The 19,711-nt window shown below is 37.6% G+C and overlaps 1 protein-coding gene across 1 annotated transcript in view; it reads left to right on the top strand.

Moving 5' to 3' along the window:
* Positions 1-19,711, top strand: part of LOC103598824 (dual specificity mitogen-activated protein kinase kinase 5) — a 151,557-nt gene that overhangs the window by 128,708 nt on the left and 3,138 nt on the right. Inside the window, exons 14-15 of the mRNA XM_008582877.1 lie at positions 11,157-11,230; positions 12,192-12,242. Of these exons, the coding sequence (XP_008581099.1) occupies positions 11,157-11,230; positions 12,192-12,242 (125 nt within the window). The remainder of the gene's footprint in view (positions 1-11,156; positions 11,231-12,191; positions 12,243-19,711) is intronic.

Here is a 19,711-nt window from a genome sequence, read left to right as displayed (position 1 = left end):
AGAAACTGATCATACTAGGAATTACCATATGGGTCCCTGTATAAAGCATATTAGGTAACTCCAGCTGCAGTTTTGTGAAAGAGCTTTTATTTATCTATTTGGAACATCCCGCTCGGCACCCAACCAAGTCCTGACTGAAGATAACCTCCCACTCTGACCCCTGATTGTGTTGGGGGCGGGGATTGAGCAGTGGGCGGAAGAGCCTTTTGTGAAGAGTTGCAGAAAGCTCATGCTCTTGAGGGCTCTGGCATTTATTAGAAAGCTTCAGCTTGATCCTGTTTATGTGGATTGTTTAATGGCTAATTGATGCAGCATGTGTAAAGATACAGTTTCCTGCATGAGGCAGTTATGGGTGGCAGCATGGATTGTCTCAACGTGATACCAATTTCCACAGCCAATTTGGTCAATTCAGTGGGAAAAAAAATCAGTCAGTCCAGCCTGAAAATCAGTCAGAGCAGTTACTGGAGGTTATTGAGGCAACTGTGTCTGGTTGACTGAATTTTTTATGTTTGAACCTGTTGTTTTTGCATTTCGTAGACACAGCTTTAGTCATTTTGGAAAATAATCTTCAGTACACAAAAGTAATATTTTAAAATGAGTATCTTCTTTTTTCTTAAGTGGCTGTGATAATTGTATATATTCATGGAGTACAATGGGATATTTGGATACATTTATACAGTGTACAATGATCATATCAGGGTAATTAGCATATCCATCTCAGTGTTTATCAAGTGTCCTAGTGCATATCAGTTTTGAGATGAAATAATCATTTTGCCATTGATATATACTGTATTATCATTGTAATTGACTGATGTTGTATTTTGTTATAGAGTAGGAGAGTGACCATGATGACCACAAAGCACTTGTAAAAGAATGGATTATCAATTTATTTGTTAGTAATTAATTAGTAATGTTAATGATAAATCAAGTTGTATTAGGAGGCTGATTTTTTTAAACAGCTTTATTGATATGTAATTTGTATACCATAAAATTCACCCAGATTAAGTGTAAGATTTGGTGATTTTTAGTGAGTTTATAGCGTTGTGCAACCATCACCATAATCCCGTCTTAGAACATTTACATCACCCCAAAAAAGAGTCCTCATGCCCATTTGCAATCAGTCCCTGATCTGTCTCCAACCTCAGGGAACCACTAATCTATTTTCTGACTCTGTAAGTTTGCCTTTTCTGGACATTTTATATAAACAGAATTATAATACATGCAGTCTTTTGTGCCTGACATCTTTCACTTCACATAATGTTTTTGAGGTTTGTCTGTGTTGTACCATGTGTAGGCAGTCCATTACTTTTTGTTGCTGAATGGTGAGTATTCCGTTGTATGGATATATCACATTTTGTCTATCCCCTTATTAATAGAGTGACATTTGAAATTGTATCCAGGTTGGGACTATTATGAATATTTGTACACCTGTCTTTGTGTAGTTCTGTTTTCATTTTTCTTGAGTAGATACTTAGGAGTGAAATCATTATCTTTCTTTAAATATTTGTAATTATAGTTAATCAGGTCATATAATATGTATCAGTTCTGAGAAGAAATAACCATTTTGCCATTGTTATATAGTATATTGTCATTTTAATTAGTTGATGTTTCAGACTTTTTAAAAGATATAGTAAGAAAGTGACCACATAGGGACCACAAAAGTTACATGGTAAGTTTATGTTTAATTTTTAAAGACCCTTTGAGGCTGATTTTTATTGAGTTACAGGATCCTGTAGAAAACCACCTGCTATTATCCATAGCATGACACAAGACCCGGTGTGTGTGTGGCGGGGGGGGTGTCCGGTAAAGGGGATCGTAACCCCTGGCTTGGTGTCGTCTGCACCATGCTCAGCCAGTAAGCACACCAGCCATCCCTATATAGGATCCGAACCTGCTGCCTCGGTGCTCCCAGCACCTCACTCTCCCAAGTGAGCCATGGGGTCAGCCCCAAGACCTGATTTTTTACGAAAATTTTTTCCATTCTTCCCACTCCTTAATATTTTTCTAATAATCTTCTGAGCACTTCAGATTATTGGATAGAACCGCATCATAACCACCTATTATCTACTTGGACTGTTACTACTGCAACTCAGAGATTCATTACATCATCATTAAAAAGTCCAGCTTATTGTGAAATCTCACTGAAGGAGTGGGAAAATATTGTGACAGGAGACTCATGTTGTGATTGGATAATTGTTAACTCTTCTGTGATCCCAACTGAACAGCACTTGCCATTGTAGAAGAAGCTTGCCTTCAGGTGAAGCTGGTATAATGAAAGTTAACCTCACTTAGCGTTTGGGTTGGGTCTACTGTATTAGATTATCCACATCCTGACTAGGGTGGAAGTTATTGTCATTACCAAGTCTGTAAAGCATTAGCTTACAGTATATGTAGTGCTTTCAGGTTTATAAAATGCTTTTCCCATTCATTTGATTCATTCACCATTTGATTCATTGAGCTCTAGCTCTGTGTGCCTGTAGTGCTTAGCACACAGTCTCACTTAATTCTCATAACAACTTTGACAGTGTAGTAAGATCAGATATCAAGATATACAAGATTGGGCAATACCTGATATTCCTACACTGGCAGAGTTTGTAAGTGAGAATTCAAGGTTGTTATGAGAATAAAGTGAGACTGTTGGCTTAGCACTGAGCATGTGAGTGTGTGAGAGTACACACACACATACACACGCGAACGTGCTCTGAGAGGTTTAAATGACTTGTCCAGTCTCAAAGTCAATACGCAGGGGTTGACTTCTAGGATCTTAGATTAAGTCCAGAGGGCACTTTCCATGGGATCACTGTGTTTCCTCTGAGAGGATCTGATCAACAGGAATACATTTTGACTCCTATAAAAGCCTATCTGCATAAAATGTCTAAATTTTTTCTAAAGTGAAGGAAGATGAGGAATATCTGATATTAAAAATGGGTCACTTTATATTGTACCTTTATCTCTTTCTCCAACATGATATTGACCTGCTGGCCAAGATAGATTAAAACCAAACTTCAAATTGGGGAGCACAAAAACATGGTGTATTTCATACTTACTGCAAAAGGGGGTTAATGTTAATTTGGCTTTTCACTAAAGGCTTATGTGTTGCAGTAGAAGAAGCTTATTTCTCTTTAGTAGTAGAAAAGGATTCCAGGTTTCTACACACCTCATTTGTATTTTCTTTGAGAAAATGTCTCAGTTAAAATCAATGCCCTACTATTCATTTAAGCTCCCTGCCTTCAATACAACTAATTGATAAACCCTAATAATTAATGGCCTGATTAAACCAAAATGACTTACATCTGCCCTTATGATTGCCATTTATAATCAGTCATGTTAATGACTCATCTTTTCTGCTCTTTGCTTACAGAAGAAAGGCTATGATGTTAAGTGAGTTGAATGAAAAGTTGTATGCCTTCAATTACTATTTGTTTTCTATAACTTGATATTGCATTAGAATAAGCATAGACATAACTACCTCCTTAAAAGTCATTTAATCTGTTGTGCTATTGTCTATGGCTTGGAGTGAAGTTGAAAACAAACCAACCTACCAAACAAACAAACAACAACAAAATAATCATTTTGGTATTCTTGGAGCTATTCTTGAGAATTTTAGAATTTGCATGTTTGAAATGAAAACTTGAAGTAGTAAGTTCAGTGGCTGTGTAGTAGGATTGTTGATGCCTCAGTTATAAGGTGGAATATTTTATGCAAGATAAAGCAACACTTAAATCAAGGTACCTATCCTTAGTCCAGCATTTAAAGGGATTCTGTTCACTTCATATTCTGCCATATGAATTCACAATTAGCTTAACTAAATAAATAAAATCCTAATATAATTTATATCCCATCTACTTCCAAAAAGAATGGGGTGGCTTATAATGTAAGGTCAAAACAGTGAACAATACACAAAAATAAGAATTTTTTTTTTCGTTCTTTTTTTGTGACTGGTAAGGGGATCGCAACCCTTGGCTTGGTGGCGACTGCACCGCGCTCAGCCAGTGAGTGCACTGGCCAGTCCTATATAGGATCCGAACCCTCAGAGGGAGCGCCGCTGTGGTCCCAGCGCCACACTCTCCCGAGTAAGCCACAGGGTCGGCCCCCAAAATAAGAATTTTTAAATAAAGGGATACTTCTCCTTCTGCCCATGAAGGAAACACTGCTATAGGACTTGCCCTCCACCAAAAAAAACCATTAGAAAACTGGACAAGTTACATGAAGCAAGTGTCTTCAGACATTAGACAACAAGCAGTATAGGACAGTGATCCCTAAGAGAAGGGAAGCAAATGAGGTCAGCCCTACAATCACCTCAGCTTTCTGACTGGAGACACAAACAGAGCCCAAAGGTCTTACTGAGCTGCAGAGACACAGTTTAAGGAGGCCCAAATGGCTAGAATTTAAAAGGCAGAGTCCTAGAGGGGTAGGAACTATGCAGAAAAAGAGCTCCTAGAAATTGTTTAGGAGTTTCCTTGTCTTTGGCCGAATTTTAGTCTGTGTATTTACAGAGTGAAATCTTACAAAGCTAGACAGTGAACTACTGTTTGGAACAAAGTTTCTGTAAAACTGTACGCTAAACAATTCCCAGAGCTTACACAGGTTGGGGATCTTTTTAATTTTAACCAGGCAGTGCGGAGAGACTTCATTAAGTACATTAGGACATTTAAGAGAGATGTTAGAAGGGTCATGCTTTAGTGGTGGTGCTAAACTAGCTCTGGAGTAGGGTTACTCTAGACTGTTCATAAATAAAAGGTTTAAAATAAATCTCAAAATGATTTAGCTACCTTTAAGTTACATAACTACTTGCCAGTATCAAGTCTAACTGTCTTCAAAGTATTACAACGAATCCAGCACTCAACAACAGGAGATTCCTAATATCTTGCATTCATATAAAAACTAGTAGAAAAGCAAAGAATTTTTCTTCTGATTATGGATGAAAGACCATAATCAGGAGAAAAATCAGTCAATGGAAACAACCCCTCCCTCCCCCATACACACTGAAGATCATAAACTTAGCAGACAAGGTCTTTAGAACAATTAGTATAGAAATTATAAATATGCTCAAGGACTTCAAAGAAAACATGAGTAGAATGAGGAGAGAAATGGAAGACACACAAAAACCAAAAACCAAGTGGAACATGTAGAGATGAAAAATAAAATATCCAAAATAAAAATTTTACTTGATGGAATTGACAGTGGATTAGACACTACAGAAGCAGCGATTGGTGACCTTGAAGTTAGAGATATATGAGAGTACTTCAAAAGTTTATAGAAAGATTCATATTATCTTTCAGTTCTATTTTTCCGCAAACTCTTTGAAGTACCCTCATAGAAATTATTCAGAATTACTACGGAATTACTCTTCTCTACTACTGAAGAAAAGAGATTTTTAAAAATGAGCACAGCCTCAGTGACCTTTGAGACAGTATCAGGAAGTCTAGGATATATGTGTAATTGGACTCTTAGACGGAGGATAGAGAGAAAGCGAACAAAAAATAATTTGAAGAAATAATAGCCTAAAACTTCCCAAATTTGGTGGAACCTATAAACCCACAGGTCTAAGAAACTCAGTGAACCCCAACAGGGTAAACACAAAACCACACCAAAATACATCAGAATCAAAAATTTGAAAGCCTGCAATTCAAAAAGACTTTAAAATATTCAGAGAAAACAGAACATTTAGTAGAGAGGAATAAAGATAAGAATGACAGCAGAGTTTTTGTCAGAAGCTGTGCAAGCTAGAAGATGGGAAGGACTTCTTTAAAGTGTTGGAAAACTGTCAATACAGATTTCTATGCCCAGGAATATGTTTTCTAAAAATAACAGCACTAAGTGAAGACTTTTTCAGGACAAACAAAGCTGAGAGAATTTATTGCTAGTAGACCAGCATTATAAAAAATGTTTAAGTTATTTAGGAAGAAGGAAAATAACACCAGATGGATGGTTAGATCAGTACGAAGGAATAAACAGTGCCAGAAATGGTAAATTTGAATAAATATAAAAGACTTTTCCTCACTTTCAAATTTCCTTAAAAGATAATTATTAAAAGCAGAAATAAAGATATTATATTGTGTGTGTATGTGTGGCTTATAATATATGTAGAGGAAATACATATGACAATAGCACGAAAGATGGGAGGAAGAAATGGAAATATACTGTTGTAAGGTCTGCACATTATAAGCGAAATGTCTTAACAGTATTTGAAGGTAGGCTGTGAGAAGTTAAAGAAGCATACTGTAAATCATAAAACAGTTGTAAAAAAGTAAAATAAAGCTTTAAACAGGGGCTGTCAAACTTCAGCTCATGGACCTAATTTGGCTCTCTACCTGTTTTCATTAACAAAATTTTATTACAACACAGCCGTATCCATTTATTTACCCATGGCCTGTGGTTGCTTTTATAATACAATGGCAGAATTTGAGTAATTACAACAAAAACTATATAGCTCTCAAAGCCTGAAATATTTATGACCCTTTAAAGAAAAAGTTTACCAACCTCTGGTAGGTAGAAGCCAATAGTAGAGAATAGTGGAATGCTAAAAATAGCTCAACTAACCCCCACAAAAAGGCAGGAAAAGAAGAAAAAAGGAACAAAAAACAGGACAATTAGTAAGATAGCAGATTTGAACCCAACCGTATCAATAATTATGTTAAATGTAATGGTCTAGACACTCCAATTAAAAGCACAAATGTCAAACTGTTCAAAAGAGCAAGACCCAACACTATACTGTTTGCAAGACACATATTTTAAACGTAATGACAGATATACCATCTGCTATAGTTTGAATGGCCCCCCAAAACTCATATTGAAACTTAATCCCTATTTGGCCATATTGAGAGGTGGGGCCTTTGAAAGGTGATTGGATCTTGAGGGCTCTGCCCTCATGAATAGATTAATACGTTGATGGAGTAATGATAATTGGTAAATGAATTATTATGGGAGTGGCACTGGTGGTTTTAGCAGGAAAGCTAGTGAGTATGTGAGGACACTCAGCCCTCTTGCCATCTGATACCCTCCACTGCCTTGGGACTCTGAAGGTCCCCGCCAGGAAGAAGGCCCTCACAGATGTGCCCCCTGGACCTTGGGCTTTGGATTAATACGTTGATGGAGTAATGATAATTGGTAAATGAATTATTATGGGAGTGGCACTGGTAGTTTTAGCAGGAAAGCTAGTGAGTATGTGAGGACACTCAGCCCTCTTGCCATCTGATACCCTCCACTGCCTTGGGACTCTGAAGGTCCCCACCAGGAAGAAGGCCCTCACAGATGTGCCCCCTGGACCTTGGGCTTTCCAGCCTCTAAAACTGTAAGAAGTAAATTCCATTTCTTTATAAATTACCCAGTTTTAGGTATTCTATTATAAGCGACAGAAAATGGACTAATCCAGAAAGTAGAATCTAGGCTTTTTCTAGCCTACCCAGAATTCTTCCAGCCTCTGCTCATGACCCAGTTCCAAAGTTGCTTCCACATTTTCAGGTATTTGTTATTAGAAATACCCCACTTCTTGGTACCAATTTTCTTTATTGCTCCCTGCTTCATACTGGGTGGTTGGGGAAGGTTTCTCTTAAAAAGATAACATTTGAGTAGAAACCTAAAAGAAGAGAAGGAGCAAGCTATGCATATATGTGGGAGCAGAATACAGGAAAACGGAACTGCAAAGCAGGAGCATGCCTGGCAAGGAGGCCAGTGGGATGAAGCAGAGTGGGCAGGGACAGGAGTGAAATGAATGAGAGCACAGAGGTGGTGGGCCAGCTCAGGAGGGCCTGAGGGACCAGTGGGAGGGCTTCACAGTTTGCATTGAGTTGGGAACCCCTTGGAGGTTTTAGGCAGAGAAGCAACATGGTCTGATTTGGGTTTTAAAAGGGTTATTTTAGCTGCTGTGTAGAGGAAGTGTTAAAATAGGGAAACCAGTTCAGTAGCCTTGTTGAGGAATACGAGTGCATATAGTCTGGCAAAAATGTTTCTTCATAAACATTAAATTGGTTTTATAGTTGTACTTACTGGGCTTTGGAAATTGTTTTCTTTTAGTATTTTACTCACAGTACAAATTGCTATAGTAGCAGAGAAATTATTTCCTAAATGTAATGAAATACATCACTTTTTGTAGCTTGGTTGATTTCCAATTGATAATAATACCTTATATTTATAAAGTGTTTGACGTTTAAAAAGCAGTTTTACATTTATCATTTCATTTAATTCTCACAGTTCTTTAAGATCGACACAGTAACTATTATAATATCCCTACATAGGTGGCAACTAAAATGTCACATGCCAAGTCCTAAGTTACATGTCAAGTTTGTGGAAGAGTCAAAAAGACTAAAACCCAGGTTTTCTGTCTCCTATCCTGAATCCATTGACTTTGTGTAAAGGGGTCTGTAATGTTCAAGTTTTGTCTCAAGATATTACTATGGAGAGGAGCATTTATTTTAGCAAATTTAATGTGTTGTTTAAAAAGCCATCAACCAGCAGGCTAGACACTGTGCTTGGAAGGAGTACATATAAAGATGTGTAAAGTATATTTCTACCCTGTGAACTTATTTCTTGGGGTGATGAGACCTGTAATAGCAAATATGGTAAATAACCACTAGTATAAACTGTCGTGTGCTCAGTTCCAAACAAATGGTACAGATGGTAGATGCCACAGCAATTCCAAGGAAGCAGTGTCTATGATGGCTGGAGAAATCAGGGCAGCAGGTAGGCAGATACTTGGGATGAGGAATGGGAGGATTCCAGTAGTCAGAAAATATGGAGGGAGGGTTTCTAAACCTGGGTATGGGGAGGAGATGATGACAGCATGAGCAAAGCCTTAACGATGGAATTTTATTGATTGATTGATTGGAGACAGTAATTAAAACAGTCTGGTTGGAATGCAGAGGTTGGTTTGAGGATGAGTGTTTGTCTAGCACTTTCATACATAAAGTACTCCTGAAAACTAGGCCAAAAGGTGAACGTGCGAAAGTTGTACAGTAGGCTTACATGTATGTTAAAAAGATGTCGGTGGAGAGCTAGAAAATCCAGCGAAGTTCTTATTTTCACCTTGCCTTTTAGAATACAGTCTAGCAGATTTATTGTTTTATTGTTTCACTCTCTGTTGGTCCTCGTAAGTCAATTGTGTGTCAGATTGAAGCTGAAGATTTGCTGCTTTTAGAGTACCTCACAATTTCCAGGCAGCCACTTCTTCTAGGAGATCAAAATGTTTGTTCATTAACTGTCTCCATCTGATGTGATGGCTTAAGAGTGGATTAGGGTATCAATATATAAAGGAAGAGACTGTCCAAAAGAAAAATACTCAAGGTTGAGAATTAGATTTGGAAAATAAGACCAAGCTACGTAGAATCTAGCATTTGTTTCAGTTCAGCAAACATTTATTGAGTGTCTGTGATGTGTTGCACTAACTGTTGGGGCACACTTGGAAGCACAACCCAGTTCTTAAGTTCACATTCTGGTGGGTGGGAGCATGTCAGGGAATATTTGACTTCCTCCCTAAGAAATGATGTAGTGAAAGTGGTATATGTAAGGTTTAATATGATGGTGGCGTAAGAATTATATTGAAATTAGGGTAAACTGGAGGTTGAGAGGCCAGTTGGTGAAAGAGCTGATGCCTGCCTTGGCATACAGCTTGTGTTCAAAGAGAGTGCACTTCAACAGAGGTTACAATGGTTGTTATCAGAAGGTCATGCTACATTGACATGTTCTAAAGTTAACTCTTCATCACTGAGACAGAATCATCGATGTAAAATAATACTGTGTACTCATGGTTTCCATTCGTTTATTCACTCATTCATTCAACAAATATTTATTAAGAGCTTACTATATGCCTGACACTCTTCCTGGGACTAGGGATATCATAGTCAGTAAAAGAGACAAAGTCCCTCCAGTCAGTCAGGCAACACTGGATGAGCTAATGTATGAGAAAGTGTCTGGTACTTTGCCTGTCACATACTAAGGAGGGTTCAATAATTGTTGGTTGCTGAGTTTGAACTTGAAATTTGAATTAAGTACCGTCCTCTTGGCAAGATACTTTGATGGGATACTTTTTTGCAGGGTAGAGTGTCAGGGGAAGATTATCTCATTTACAGTTTATTTTTTAAATGTTACATCAAAAAAATTGAGTCTTTTGTTCAGTTTCAGGGTAGGTAAGATTATATGCTGTATTAAATATAATGCGTTGTCTATTCTAAACCACTTTTGCCATTAAAGATGAAGCACTGAAGCAGGTGCTACTCTGGACCATCAAAAGTGGTGTGCTCTTGTCCTGTTTGGATGGTTTTTGTGGCTTCCTGAATTCCTGAAAAGGCTCGTTGTTGTCATTGACGATGCATCACAGAAACCTTTTGTGTCATTATTTAGAGACTGACTGCTTTGGTGAAAGCTATGTCGATTCTTTTGTTAACTATAACAATAGTCAAAAATGATGTAAGAGAAGAGAAGGGCAAGTGAAACAAAGACATCATGATAAGCGCATGCATGCGCACACACATGCACATCGTTTAGATCAATTTCTGAGCACTATCTGAAGTAGTGTTTGTCATGTAAAACACGGGAAATCACAATTCTGCACTCTTTTTCTCATAATTTCATTCTGATATCACCTGTTACCCACAACGTGAGTGATTTTTTTCCTTTTTTGTTCCTCTTTGGCCCTACTACTTCTTAGGAGGGGTAACTTGGTGGTTACACATATAGAGCAAATCCAATTCTTATTATGCAGATTATTTGTAATAAGACTACATTTTTTATCTACCTACTTCTCTGAAAGGGTAAGGATAGGATGATGGGTGTATTTGCTATTATTGGAAGGTAAGATTTTATTTTACTTTTGCTTGAAATGAACCCTTGCTTCATTAGAAAGCAGAAATAGTTGGAAACGGAGAAGTTAAGACCTTACATTTTGCCCCCAGATAAAATGCTTTGCATTAAATTTCTGATTAGAATTTTAGATTGAGCAGATGATGTCATTTGTGCAATATGGTTGGAAACGGAGAAGTTAAGACCTTACATTTTGCCCCCAGATAAAATGCTTTGCATTAAATTTTTGATTAGAATTTTAGATTGAGCAGATGATGTCATTTGTGCAATATGGTATGGGGAGTGTGTGTGTGTGCTTTTTAAAAACAATCACTGTAAGTACGGAATTAGTTATATGGACTTTTCTGTTCTCTTTTCAGATGTGAAGCCCTCCAATATGCTAGTAAACACAAGAGGACAGGTCAAGCTGTGTGATTTTGGAGTTAGCACTCAGGTAGGTCTCTTTTTCCTCCCAATGTGCTCTCTTTGCAACATCCACTTTTTATTTTCATTCTGCTCTCTGGATTGAAAATCACCTAGCTGCCAGACAAACAGAAAGTCTGCATCTTTTCCTCAGCTGGGAGTGTGTTATTCATTTTTAATCTCTGAGCGAGTTCCCTTCATCACAATATGATTGTTCATTGTTTAATGACAGTAAAAACTGCTGATATTGTAATTACTACTTACGAATAGCAAACTTCATTGATATGCAGCTTTGATATGAAAGCGTTTGGCCAGACAAAAGGGAGGGCAGAGTGGGAGCTGTGCCTGGGGAGCCCAACTGGCCCACAATAAAAATTAATATTGGAAGCAACAATGGTGGAGGGCCATTACAATGTGCAGCACAAATTTTAATTAATTTCCATTTTGGGCCTCCCCTGAGAACCCCAGTGATAGTGACCCATGAGCATGCTGTGATGTTGATTTGAATTGCAGCCACCTTTACTCTCAGCCAAACACGAAGACCAAAGCGAAGGTCATCATTGTATTATGAGTTGTCAAAGTCTCTTATTCCTCCAGCGTATTTAGTGTTCGTTTCATTCTAGCAATGCATAGGGCTTCATTCACATCTTGAGCCATCTGACTAAAAAATGAGTGTGTTCAAATTCTACTTCAAATTGACTGTTTATATCAGGCGGGTTCGGGGTACTAAAGCCGTAAGCATCCTGCTTAAGTGAATTGTTTAAGGTTATCTGCTATAAACTGTAATGCTGTGCTTGTTTAAATTGGAAATCACATTCAAAAGAAAATAGAGATTTAATCATTTTTAATGCCTTTGTAGATAAATTTGTTCTCTTTTACATAATTTTTAGTTGATTTATAGGAATGATGATTGTAGGTTAAATGAGGAATAATTGCCCATTTTATTTCCACATTATCTTTATATGGTTCTAACAGACTGTTTTGTCTCATAGCTGGTGAATTCTATAGCCAAGACGTATGTTGGAACAAATGCTTATATGGCAGTAAGTAAACTTATGCAAAAATAGCATTTAAAGCCAACATCTTTATCTTTATGTACTTGGTAATGTATAATTCTTGAATTAATTCCACAGCTTCAGCCTAGCAGATCATAAATTACAAAGTCAATACAGTCATGATCCGATTTTTAAATCTTTCTAAAAGACATTAGGGTTTATACAGGAGCTATCAACTTATCTGACTTCGTTGACTTAACTGGTTAGCTCAAGTGTGAAATCGCTGAGTTTTGAAGTTTAATCCTACAGAAAAATTGCACCTCATAGCATAGTGGCTACTTTTCCACTTTGCTTATTTAATTAACCATCAAGTATACCAAAATGTCAGTCAATAAGATTGGTGGGTTTTTTCCCCAGAATATAAACATGCTTTGCCACCAGATCAAAAGTAAATTACTGATGTAGCCAAATGTTATTGATGGATCTCTGGATGTAAGGGTTTAGCAGACAATTTTCTTTAGAACTTGTACCTCTGTATTTAGTTTAGTTGTTGGATTCATGCCTATTGTAAGATAACTTATTTAGTTTCACTGAGATTAAAGATTCACCAAGATTAAAAAGTAGAAGTATAGAGCTGTTTCAGAGACCAATGTGGACTTGGCTTTGACCTCCTTTTCTTACCTTTTGAGTAAGGAAAGCTATTTGTGCCCATAAAAATGCTTTAATTTACTGATTTCCAAAAAATGGTAAGGAAAATGCCAAGCAAGAGGCATATCTATTTTTTTTTTTTTTTTTGTCCTTTGTGAGACCGGCCGTACGGCGCTCAGCCAGTGAGCGCTGTGAGCGCACCAGTCATCCCTATATAGGATCCGAACCTGCGGCGGGAGCACTGCTGCGCTCCCAGAGCCGCACTCTCCCGAGTGCGCCACGGGCTCAGCCCTGGAGGCATATCTAGTATTGTTTTTGGAGCAAAGTTTTATTTTGTCTTAGCATCTTAAGGCTAATGTTTATAATGAGGGCTCTACATTTATTTGGGTAGTCCCTTTAACTTCTAATAGCTTCTATATCATGAAGTTAAATGATGGATACGGATAGAACTGTGGATCTTATTATCAATATTGTTTGTTCATAAATTATCTTGATTAAAAAATTTTAATATGGATGAAACCCTGGCTTTTATTGTCAGAACAGTACAAAGAAAATTTTGTCTTCATTCAGATACTAGGATAGTTAACTTTTGTCTTGCACTGTTTTTAAAGAAAATTTATACTTTTTTGAGGTAGTGCGAAAAACATATTAACCTCTGAAGTCATCATATCTATTTTTATAAAACTTACACACTTTCCTGGCTATATACCAGGTTAGGTGAGATTGGTGAGCCCCCTTTATAGTTAACAAAGTCCTGCTGATTGCTTCAATTTCAGTCTTTGAGAGAATATGAAACACTGGTATGTGGGATCCGAACCCTCGGGCGGGAGCGCCGCCGCGCTTCCCAAGCGGCGCACCATCCAGTGCGCCACCGGGCCGGCCCCCATCATATCTATTTTTATAAAACTTACTTTCCTGGCTCCTTTTGTCTTGCACTGTTTTTAAAGAAAATTTATACTTTTTTGAGGTAGTGCGAAAAACATATTAACCTCTGAAGTCATCATATCTATTTTTATAAAACTTACACACTTTCCTGGCTATATACCAGGTTAGGTGAGATTGGTGAGCCCCCTTTATAGTTAACAAAGTCCTGCTGATTGCTTCAATTTCAGTCTTTGAGAGAATATGAAACACTGTGATATTAAAAAAACCAAAAAACTATAAATGAAACAACTTCTCAACTACCCATCAGGTTCTTAGTAGCTTTAAATTGCTCTAATAAATTAAACTGGATTATATTTGAACGTACAAATTCAGATTACAGTTGTCTTTTTCAGGTGTACATTTCCCTTTTTGTTTATGGATCCATCTTTGGATGTTTGTGGCATCCATCTGTTCATTGAAAATGTGAGGATTAAAGTTATAAAATGTTAGCTCAGATTGGCAAAGCTAAAATTGCTTTGCTTTTTGGGTGAGCAAATTCTAGTCATGTACTTCATAGTTCAAGCTGTAAAGAGTACAGGATACCTAAGAAGGGAGTGAAAGCCTGATTGTGAGAGTGAGAGCTTCACTCAGTTGAGTATGCTCTCTTTGGCTGAATACTTAGCTAGATGTTGTGAGATCAAAAGTTGAGGGTGGGGGAAATGGAAATAACCTATATTGTTCTGTTACACGTATTAATCCCTGCCTTCGAACTGCTGACAGTCTCTTCAGGGAGAAGAGTCTAGGTTTTTCTTTTTTTTAACCACAGCTGGTTCTCATTTTAGCTGGTCTGTTTTACAATTTTGAGTTCTACATGAGAGTCTGTGTCAAATGTCAGTGAACTGCAGCTTTCAGGCCAAATTCAGCTTGCTGACTGTTTTTTGAAAATAAAGTTTTATTGGAATGTGGCCACGCCCATTTGTTTATTCATTGTGTATGGCTGCTTTAGCACTACAGTGGCAGATCTGAGTAGTTGTGACAGTTGCAGGAGACAGCAATATGGCCTACAAAGTGAAAAATATTTACTATCTGGCCCTTTACAGAAAAAGTTTGCCATCCCCTAGTCTATGCCAGTAAAATCTGTATATGAAACTGACTACCTTCAATTAATCAACCAGTATTTACTGAGCACCTTCCATGCTGTTAGTCAGGTACAGTGGAACCATTCTATAATCCAGATAAGACTTGGGTGAAATAGGAAACATGACATTATATATAGCAGCATTATGTGTAACATAATATAAACTTAAGTTGTACCAAACATACATTTAGAAAATAAGAAGGCATACAGTGTATGAATTTGATGTTTCAGACACTATGTAACAAGGGGACTTTGTAAAGAGAGAGTTCACTGTAAAAGGGTGAGCAAAGACTCATAGCATGGCATGGGTGAAGGGATGGGGAGGTGGGGTAGAAGACAAATAATAAATTGTGGGAATAAATAATTAGAGGTCATCTGATGTAATGCCTTCATTTTATATCCATTTCCCTCACTTTATATTCACGCATACTGCTACACAGTGATAATAACACCAATAATAATAATAAATAACAGCTGACAATTAGCACTATGTACCAATCACTCTTCTAAGCTCTTACATATGTTAACTCTTTAAATGCTCACAGGAATGCTATGAAGTAGGTAATATTATTATTCTCATTTTGCAGATTAAGAAATGGAGGCAAGAGAATTTAAGTAACTTACCCAAGTTCACACAGCTAATAAATTGCAGAGTCAGGATTCAAATCTAAGTGATCAGCCTCCAGAGACTAAACTCTTAATTGCGTGCCTCTCACTATATCTAAATCATTTCTGTGTCTCCTGCAATCTAGATAATGGGCTTTACTGGGGCAGGGTTTATTCTGCTCACTTTCTATATCCAGTCTCTCACACAATGCCAATTGAATGAATTAGTTCATGACAGTTGCATTCGAAAAGTGTCTTGTTCACTTTTTATTATAATTATAAGCAGAGCACTTAACTTTTCATATTAAGAATCTTACTTGTGTTAATAAGCTATAGAAGACCCCAAATTACTCAGATATAGCCAGTGTAGTATCGTGTTGAAGGACACCCTGCTTTTTAGGAGCAGATAATTAGGTTCAGTAGACACTTTTATCAAAAGCATAAAAGATTTTCAACTACATTTTAAAAGGATTTCGTCCAGAAGGATTATAAAAGGGGTCCAGAAGGCTTTGTGACTTACATTAAATTAAACCATTTCTCAGAAATTCTAATTACTAAAAATTTTACTCTGTTTTTAAGATAGAAGTCCCTAAAACTATAACCAACTATTCAGTCATTGTGGTTTGTTCATTATAATGTTTAAAATCAATATAAAGTTTGACATTATTGTTATGAATAACAGAAGCTTTGAAATTTAAAAAAATCTTACTCAAATATTTCTCCTTTGGGATCAGAAAGTCAATGTACATGACTATTCTTATCTCTTGAGCATTTTTTTTCCTGCCCAGGCTATTCAAATCCTTGGAAATTATCTTTACCTGGAACAAAACCTATACAAATTGCATGATCCAACTCAGTTGGCCATGCTCAAGCAGTGATGATAAGGTAGTGGTGATGATTGGAAGGAGGCTAATGCTTACTGAGCATTCCCATGTGGCATGTATTAAATCAAGCATGTTACGTGGATTCATTTAATCTTCACACAGCCCCATGTGGTATACAAATTATTATTTTCATTTTACAGATGAGGAAACCAAAGGTGAAATAATTTTAACTAGCTCAAGGTCTCAGAAGTAAGATTTAATTAGGACACCAGCTTCTAGTTTCTGCTAATAGCAGGTTAGGTTATTTGGATCAACTGTACTATTGAAAAATGCTGGTTAAGGGCCGGCCCGGTGGCGCACTGGATAGTGCGCCGCTTGGGAAGCGCGGCGGCGCGCCTCCCCGGGGNTGAGGGTTGCGATCCGTTGCCGGACACGGAAAAAAAGACAAAAAAAAAAAAAAAAGAAAAATGCTGGTTAAACATTTGTTTTAAACCATCTAAAATGCATTGAAGAGCTAAAAAGACAATGGGGACCTCCCAGGACAATTTTTTAAATGAAATCCCACACATAAAGAAAAACAGAATGTAACAGTACCAAAGCTGCTCCTTCCTGAGGGCATTTTCCTGTACCGCCCTCAGGCAAGAGGGGCTGAGGTCAAGCTCCAGGGCCCACCAAAAGCAGAAAGTGTCAGAGGAGATCTTCCCCATTTCATGCAGGAAGCTTAAAGAGCTCACCCTCAGTGTAAAGGCAAACTAGATGTAAAGCTGCTCCTTCTCCCTCAGCCCCAGAGAACTGAAGAGGAGCCTTCGTGGAGCTAAGCAAAAGAGGCAGGAGAAAAGGAAAAGTGGAAAAAGTTGTGACCATAGACGAGCTCTGGCATAGATTGAACCCTGGGTATATGTATACATGACCTGAGTTGGACAAGGAGCTTCATGCTGAGAACTTGGTTTGAAGTGGGAATATTCACCTTAGGCCTGACAGAAAAAAATTTTTTTCCAAGAGGAAAAACTAGCAAGCATTGAAAGAAAACTGGGCATACAAGGAAACAAATTAGCATGAAGAAAATCCAGCAGGAACAACAGGCAGCAGAAACAGGTGCACACAAGACTTAAGATCACAAATTTTAAAAGTGTCATAGTAGATTTGAAAAAGTCCCAAACAAAACTTCTAGATTAAAATTAAAAACTTACTGTATTTGGTAGCGTTAACGGACAAGCAGAAGAGAGAATTTGTGAACTGGAAGATCTGTGTTAGAGCAGTCTGACTCCAGAGCCCTATTTAACTAGTATGCTGTACTACTTACACTTGCCAACTTAAAAACAAAAACACACATCACTCGTGATACATATCTTGGTTATGTGCTAGCCTAAAGTGTTTGCCTACTTTATTAATTTTCCGAGTAGCCTAACTCTGAGTGGAAACTCCTTTTTCAGAAGAGATACGGGATGTACCTTGGTATCTTCCTGCTTTTGACAAGTAAACCCTGGGATATCGTGTTATAAACAGAGACAGTTCTGGAATTAGTTAACTAAATAATGGGTCCTGGGTAAACACAGGACCCTCTGCCTAGTCACGGAGTGGAGTATGAGTGCCAGCTTGAAGCCACTGCCCTTTAAGATCTCTGCGAATTCAACTTTTTAGATCATTACCACTCCTTATGTTCTTAAGAATAGGCCAGAGTTGTTTTGTTTTGTTTTCTTTGTTGTGCACTCAAATGTCAGTACAGAGGTGCTTTGGATGAGAGTCATGTTTTTCCTATTTAGTTTTCCACACTGTTGACAGCTGTCATGTGGGAAAGTAACCCCAGCTTTAGTTTTTTAACTGCAAAATGTCTATCACCCGTCTTCTGTCAGCAGTGAGGTAACTTGTGGTTAGTTTTATTTTGTTTTGTTTTGTTTTTGAGGGGAGAGGACAGGACAGTCCACCTTGGCTTCAAGCGTGAGAACAGCTTTGAATTGTGCAGCCTCAGGCCATCAAATCCTAGCTCCATAAATTCAGAATGTATCTGGGCTCATCTTGTGTTGAAGTCAGTTTCAGGGGCCTGGGCATATTTCCCAATTACTATCTACCTTATGACTTCTTTAGGATGGACCTGTGGAGGTTCCTGCCTGCTTTTGCTGAGCATCCTTGCTTGAGCACTGCATCACAACAGTAATCTCATTTTATTAACTTCTTGCAAGAATAGTTTCTCCAATGAGAGGTTGTCAGAATCTCCTCCTTAAGGAGTTCTCTTATTTGGCACCTGATATTTGTGAATATGATCATTTTTTCTATTTTTTTTAATTTAATTTTTCTATGCTTTATTTTCAGCTTACAGTTTGCATTTGTTTTGGTAGTTCAGTGAGCAAATGTAATGAATGTATTTAATCTCATAGTTGGTCCTACCAAAATATTTTGTTTGTAGACTCCATTTCTGTTTGTATGTTTCTTTTTTCTGTATTCTAGGTGAAGTAATATTCTCTCTATTGATAACTGTCAGCCAGTGGAATGAAGAAATGGAGAGAGGAAGGAAAAATAGGACAGGGAATAACATTTGGTTATTTCTTTAACAATTCTAGAGGATTTTAGGATTTTCATGTTTGCTAGAAATTCTTGATGGCATGAATAGCAATAATGTATGGGCAAGTTGTATTAGAACACTCCAAGAAAGTTAATTATTAGTTCATGCTTAAATATGTATTGTATCCCTTCAGTCAGCATACATTGACTGCATTCCAGGTATTGTAGGAGGTATGAGATAAATAAGGCACTCTGCCTCTTATGGGAAACAGACTAGAAAACACAGTATGATAAATAAATGTTAAAGATATGAACAGACATTTCAATGATGTACAGACGCAGGAATTCATAATTCTGCTTGAGGAGTGGAGGAAGGTTTCACGAATAAAGATGGCCCTTGAACTGAGCCTACACAAGACATGTTTGCTAAGCAGAGAAGAGGAAGGTAGGGAGACCTAAAAGGTCATTGCCTCTGCAAGGAAATGTTTAGTGACTGGAGCTGAGTGTACCAAAGAATCACCCAGAGAAATTATTTTTTTAAATTAAGATCCTCAGACCCACCACCAGAGATTCTGATTCAGAAGGTTCATTTGTAGTATTTCTTTGGCAGTTCTATGATAGCTGGTCCAAAGACTGCATTTTGAGAAGTACTGACTAGATCAAGTGCTTAGCTCTTCTGACTTCTAGTTCTAAGGAGTTTGACATACTAGAAATAACTCACATTTTGCAGTCTGACATAATAAGGTTTGAATTCTGGTTCTGCTCGTAGACGATACACTCAGTGCTAATCCACAGCTCTAGACTTGGACAAGTCACTTACTAAGTTTTTACATCTGTAAGTGAGGACAATAATATCTACCTTTGCAAGACTGTTACAAAATATAGAAGATGCAAAATACCTAGCCACATGTCTGGCACTGGTAGGTTGTCATTAAATG

Source organism: Galeopterus variegatus, unplaced genomic scaffold (assembly GCF_000696425.1).
Source record: "Galeopterus variegatus unplaced genomic scaffold, G_variegatus-3.0.2 Scaffold2749, whole genome shotgun sequence".
Classification (NCBI taxonomy): Eukaryota; Metazoa; Chordata; class Mammalia; order Dermoptera; family Cynocephalidae; genus Galeopterus; species Galeopterus variegatus.
This window is presented reverse-complemented; position numbering and strand designations above follow the sequence as displayed.